We start from the raw sequence: 6,384 nt of genomic DNA, 5'->3' as shown, positions 1-6,384 counted from the left end.
GACCGAAGTTTTTCTTTCTTAGACTAATGTCTCGTTTTTCAAGGTCTATTTCATCTCAGAAAAAGACATCAGCTGCAAAGGTTAATTTAGTTATATTAGTTATGTTGAACTGAGTACGTTTACCTGATCTAAATTTCACTAATGTAGTTTTTTTATTGCTGACAGTTGTAAGCTAAGATCGTCTTAAAGTAACGCAATCTTCTAAAAATGCACCTCATGATCTCGAAAACGAGCACGGTGACCCCCCATTTTTTTTTGCCTTTTTGGCAAAAGTAGGTCATTACCTTTCTGCGTGGCAAGTTTTAAAAAAATCTGTACGTGGGACCGTTTTGGACGCGAACGTCCTTAAATGGCGTACTAATTCTCGTTTTGCGCTTAGAAATGTTACGATTCACCTCGGTTAGGTTCATATTGGATTGTGGGGAACATCCTTTTCCGTGATACCCGCGTTCTACGGTACATTTTCAGCGGCTGTCACCCATAGAGGTCGCGAGAATCGGGTGACTCTTTTCGTTTGTGCGAATAAATGTTAAGGAGTGTGCTGCTGTCATTCAGTTCTCGGCAAAGAAGTAGACTTGTTCGTTGGATAACTGTTGACAGTATCAGAAGGAGTGGAATTACGGAGATGATGCGAAAAGAAGATGTGGCTTCCATGCGAATTGATTACAAAATGCCGGTCTTCGACGAGAGTAGCTTTGTGGCGAAAGAACCCTTTATGCAGTTTGATGCTTGGTTTAAAGAAGCCAAAACAGTGGAGGGGATTGGAGAAGTAAACGCTATGGTGCTTACTACGTGTGGGAGGTTAGTTGTGATGTGTGTAAAGAAAGAAAGAAAGAAACGTGGAAGAAGTTCTGTTAATTATACCAAACTAATTTCAGCCCAAGATTTTTTAATGAGGAAGAGGAAAACTTGCTTATTAATCGCATGAAACACGAGTTTTCGCACCTTTAGAGAATACCTGGCCACTATTGTGTTCTTGTTCTGGCATCGTTTGAAGAACGAAACATATAACAAGAAACGCTATTCATATGCAAAAAGTGCATTTAGCTCATATGGAGTCAGTATACATGTTACGTAATCTGCATTTCACGTAACCCGCGTTTCTCTCCTTCCTGGTTGTATTTGATGCCAATCTCTTAATAAGGTTGCTGAAAAGAGTAAAGTGGAGAATTTTAATCTCAGTTTACACAAAACACATCCCCTGACACTTTCCTTTGGTTATCTTTTTCACATGTCGCTTGTGTGGCCCAGAGCTACAACAAGTTCCAAAAATAGTGGAGACACTTCACCTTCTTGGAGCGCTATTAAATTACCTATTATCTCTCACACTGCAGCCCCCCTCCCCCCCTTATCAGTGTTGCTAGCAAGACAAACAAATGATGGAAACTTAAACAGTCAACATTGAAATGGGGAGAGGGGAGGGGAAGTGGGAAAGGTTTAAATTCTAGATACGGTGGGTACTGGAAGCTTGAAAAGGTGTTTTTTTCATGAAAGTGTCTCAGCAATTTTGCAACTTGTTGTCTGAGTTGGTTGTCACATTATTGCCATATGGTCACTTTGTTTATTGGAACAGGAAGGCGTAATTATCTTTTGCATTTAATATGGTGTTTCCAAAAAAAAAAATGGTTTCATTCTCTGATCTGCTGTGAATGGAAAACGGCCAGTAATAAACTGGATTTTGGCGGGGTTTCGGTATGACGTAATTTGAAGCCATTTCAGTGCTTTCTGCGAGTCAAGTCGAAAATACACATAATTTGGAAGATGAAAAGGCGTGATTTCCATCCTTTCGCTTTTTACAGTACGCTAGAAATATCCTGGAACCGATTTTGAAATAATTTGTCTTGAACAAGTACTTTCGGTCAACACATGACATCTAGAACACATGCAACATGAATGAAATTAGCTGTTGTTTACGTATGAGAAACAGACATTACCTCACCTTTAACTGCGATCACGTGCCATTTAAAGGGCACATCCACTTTCCGAAAAATCAATTCTCAGCAAACATTGTTATACAAAGATACATTTTCACAGAGGTCCATTTGTAACATTACTTATTGCTTTAGGGTTAGTCTGCTTCTAGAGAAGGGATTGCTAAGTCTCAGTAGCAAGTCTTCTAAGTGACTTGTCGGGTACAGGCTAATGCCATGTTCTTTGGAATGACCAACTGAGCACAATGATCAAAAGAAACTACCCGATTGTGCTAAATCCTTTGCCAAAATTTGTTTTACAATGAGATACAAAAGTGAACAAATTTGTAACTTTATTACGAATCATCTGGTAATATATTGGATTGAGTAGAAAGCAAGTACTATTTGAATTAAGTGCTGTTGTACCCTAGAAGATACGATTTTCAATTGTAACGCCACCATCCTTGTTGACATCACCAAGGAACACAATAGAATGGTATTGTGACACATAATACGAGCCATGTGTAACTTTCGGAGCATTACATCTGCAATTCAAAATACCTTGCTCACTTTAGTATTTGGTACGGAGTCTTCTGTTAGTGGTGATAAGTCCAAACACTTGAAAATGTATGTCAATAATTAATATCCTTTCGCGTTTGGTGGGAGGCGTGGTGGCCTCATGGTTAGCGCGCTCGACTCCGGATCGAGTGGTCCGGGTTCGGGGCCTGGCAGGGGACATTGTGTTGTGTTCTTGGGCAAGACACTTTACTCTCACGGTGCCTCTCTCCACCAGGGTGTATAAATGGGTACGGGCGTAAAGCTGGGGGTAACCCTGCGATGGACTAGCATCCCATCCAGGGGGAGTATAAATACTCCTAGTCGCTTCATGCTAATGAAACCGGAGATAAGCGCCGGCCTGATGAGCCTTCTGGCTCGTAAGCGGAGACTTTACCTTTACCTTTCGTGTTTGGTACAATACGCTTTGCACTTCACGTGCAAACTTCTCAAACATTTCAGAGCTTATACGATATCTAAGGATTGTTTCTTTAGTTTCTGCTTTTTCTACATTGAAAATTTTCCCTATAGGATTCAAATCCGGACTGGCAAAATTATTGCAATCAATCAGACAACAAGTTGCAAAAATAGTGGCGACACTTCACCTTCGATTCTTGGAGCGCTATTGATAATTTACCTATTATCTCTCACACTGCAGCCCCCCCCCCCCCCCCCCCCCCCCCCTATCAGTGTTGCTAGCGAGACAAAAAGTTATTGCAAACTTAAAAAGTCAACATTGAAAGGGGGAGAGGGGAGGGGAAGTGGGAAAGGTTTAAATTCTAGATACGGTGGGTACTACAAGCTTGAAAAGGTGTTTTTTTCATGAAAGTGTCTCACAATTTTGCAACTTGTTGTAGCGGGATGGTTGGCGAATCAGGCTGTCAGGTGTAAAGAATGGAAAAATTGTAATCGATGTCTGATCGTCTCAAGTTCAGCACGCGTATTCAAGCATTCGTTGAGTGGTTGTTGTTAAGGCGGCTGGTGCATTCATGCATTCGTAAAACAGAAAAATTTATTTACACTGCATTTGTAACCACTCTATAGGCTTGATAAATCGCTATATCACCTCCCTGACACAGTATCTTACTTACTCCATGAGCTTACCACAAGATGATACCTTTGATTTTACTCCGTTTAGCATCGTCCGACAGAACCAAATTTTGGCATTTTCAAAAAAAAATTTACGACATACTTAAAACCATTTTTATGTCGCAGAGATGTTTCGGTGCTTGATGCTTTTTGCCACGTTGTCTTAATTTTACAATAACACCAAGCACTTTTCAATGGTTATTCTTTCATGTTACGCTTATGTGAAATACATAACTTTCTTTCGTATAAGAATGGTATCACTTTGCATACACATAATAATTATTATTACCTAGTATTCCCTGTGTACCCTGTATCCCCTGTAAACCCTGTTTACCCTTCCACACCCTTTTAAACCCAGTACACCCCTGTATCCCATTTACAGTGCTCCTTGGGGAGTGCAGGAATGGTGCAGTGGTGAGAGCACTTGCCTCCCATGTGGCCTGGGTTTTATTCCCAGACTTGGCGTCATATGTGCGCTGAGTTTGTCGGATCTCTACTCTGCACCGAGAGGTTTTCTCCGGATACTCCTGTTTCCCCTCTCCTCAAGAACCACCATTTGATTTGCATTGATTGTTCAGGGTTGGACATTACCACTCGTCCGCTTGCCAAGGTGAGTGACCAGGTAAACATGGCACCTTAAGACTGCTCCTGAGAAGATTCATCAAGAAAAAAATCAATTTAAAATATTAAAGTAAGTGCCTACATGTGTCCAAGTGTCCAACCCTGTTGTTAATGTCAGTTTACAGTGTCCCCAGTTAGTGCTCCAGTTACTTTCCTTTCCCTTTCCTTCGCCTGTTTACACCCTGTAACCCTCTACACCTTGTTTACCCCCAGTACACCGTGTAACCCTTGTTTACCCTTGTACACCTTGTATTCCCAGTTCAACCCTTTTTACCCTTTCAAAACCATGTAAACCCAGTGCACCTTGTTTACCCTTTACAGTATGCCCTGTATCCCCTGCATACACCCTGTATTTCCCTGTAAACCTGTTTTCCCCTCGTAACCCCTTCAACCCCTGCATACCCATTTACCCTTGTACACCCTGTACCCACTGTAAAACCTGTTTCCCCCTTGTGCACCCTGTATCCCTTGCACACCCTGTTTACTGTGGTACACCCTGTATCCCCTATACCCCCTGTTTACCCTTCGATACCCTGTATTCCCTGTAAACCCTGTGTGTACCCTTGCATACCCTGTATCCCATGTAAACCCCCTATAACCTGCACACCCTGTTTTTACCCTTGTATACCCTGTATTCCCTTGTAAAACCCTGTTTACTCTCCCACAGCCTGTATTCCCCTGCACACCCTGTATTCCTTTTGTACCTGGAACATCCATCCTTTACCTTGTTCATCATCTATTTCCTTGTAAACTCTGTATTCCCCGGTACACCCCCATTTGTACCCTTTTTTTACTCTTTTTTCTCTTTACACCCTGTGTTCTTCTATACTGTGATCCTTGACTACATTGCAGACAGGTACCGGTTAAGCATTTACACTTTTTTATATATCAATACAAAAGTAGACCACAACTGCCTTCCATGCTGAAATTATCAAGCAATCTTCACTAACTCCTGATAATGTCCATAGACTTATCACTCAGACACACACAGAGAGACTTTTTGTAGCAGAAAACACTTTGTGAGCAGTTTTACAAATGGGTGTGTTAATTGTATTAACAGCTGGTAACAAAAAACCTTTGATGAAGTTGTTGCAGGGTAAAAATTAATAAAGTCATGATCAGCTTTGTTCATAGCACACACACATTTTTTAAATTCTGATACAAAACATTCTTTATTAAAGATTGTTATGCTATTTAATTGCTTGTGATATTATCACAAGCACATATTTGTTTTGAGGCATATCCACATAAAAAATTCCAAGTTAATTGACTGTGCAGATCAATAATGCTTCTTTAACAAACTGTTGCCTCGTAATGTCTCCTTTGTATAGTATTTGTATGCATAGGTAAATACTACCATTTGTGTCCATCCTTGAAGCCAATGAAACGTTGGCGGTTATGTTTTGAAATTGACCATCTTTTTGATGGCATACCAGCATGCTTTGTTCACGGGCTCTTCAAGTTTCAGGTTTTTCGTGAGGGCGGAGATATTTATGAATCTGCCTAGGGATCAAGAAGAGTTATAAACATCTATCTCCTGTGTGTTTCCAAAGACACGGAATATGGGATTTGGTATACTTTACCAAGAAGAGATACGTGATTCAGCAACTACATGAAACCGAAGTGAAACTAGAAAGATTGAGGAGAAAATATTTCTGCTTCTAGGGAATTCTGTGCACACATGCTCTTCCGTGTTTCAAGAAGCATTTAAAATCTTGATCTCAAGCGACTCCTGACTTTGAATTTTTTTTGTCTCCATTGCAAACAAGCAGAGATGTTATTAGGGCGGTCATGCAAAACCCGAACGCTGTCATGAAAAACCTGAAAACTTTTGAGAGCATATGAACAAAACATGCTGGTAACCCGTCAAAAACGTTGTCAATTTCACAACATAACTGCCAACGTTTCATTGGTCAAAAGTGATAGATAACGGGACAAACCGTTAACATTTGAAAAGTAAAACTTCGCGCAAAATTCGTTACGCTTGAAGGATGTATGCAAATGGTACATGTAGTAACTTTTGTTTTCTCTGGGCTACACGTAAATAAGTTATTCAGACACTGATTATTCTACAAATTTTTGCTGGTTAGATCTCCCAAGATCCAGCACTTCTACTTTGATCAGCTGGCCCTTGCATTAAAAAAAAAAGTCTACAAGTATGTCTTCAATGACACCCCCTGGTATTTCTTATTACAAACCTTTCCTGTCC

The 6,384-nt window shown here is 40.6% G+C and overlaps 1 protein-coding gene across 1 annotated transcript in view; it reads left to right on the top strand.

Annotated features, from left to right (window-relative positions):
• The first annotated feature begins 458 nt into the window (after positions 1–458).
• The window catches only part of LOC137995034 (pyridoxine-5'-phosphate oxidase-like), a 10,449-nt gene continuing 4,523 nt past the window's right edge, over positions 459–6,384 (top strand). Inside the window, exon 1 of the mRNA XM_068840602.1 lies at positions 459–801. Coding sequence (XP_068696703.1) covers positions 527–801 — 275 coding nt within the window. The 5' untranslated portion in view covers positions 459–526. The remainder of the gene's footprint in view (positions 802–6,384) is intronic.

The sequence above is a fragment of the Montipora foliosa genome, chromosome 3 (genome assembly GCF_036669935.1).
Source record: "Montipora foliosa isolate CH-2021 chromosome 3, ASM3666993v2, whole genome shotgun sequence".
Lineage (NCBI taxonomy): Eukaryota > Metazoa > Cnidaria > Anthozoa > Scleractinia > Acroporidae > Montipora > Montipora foliosa.
Note: the sequence above shows the minus strand (reverse complement) of the source record. Positions and strands in the feature narration are given on the sequence as shown.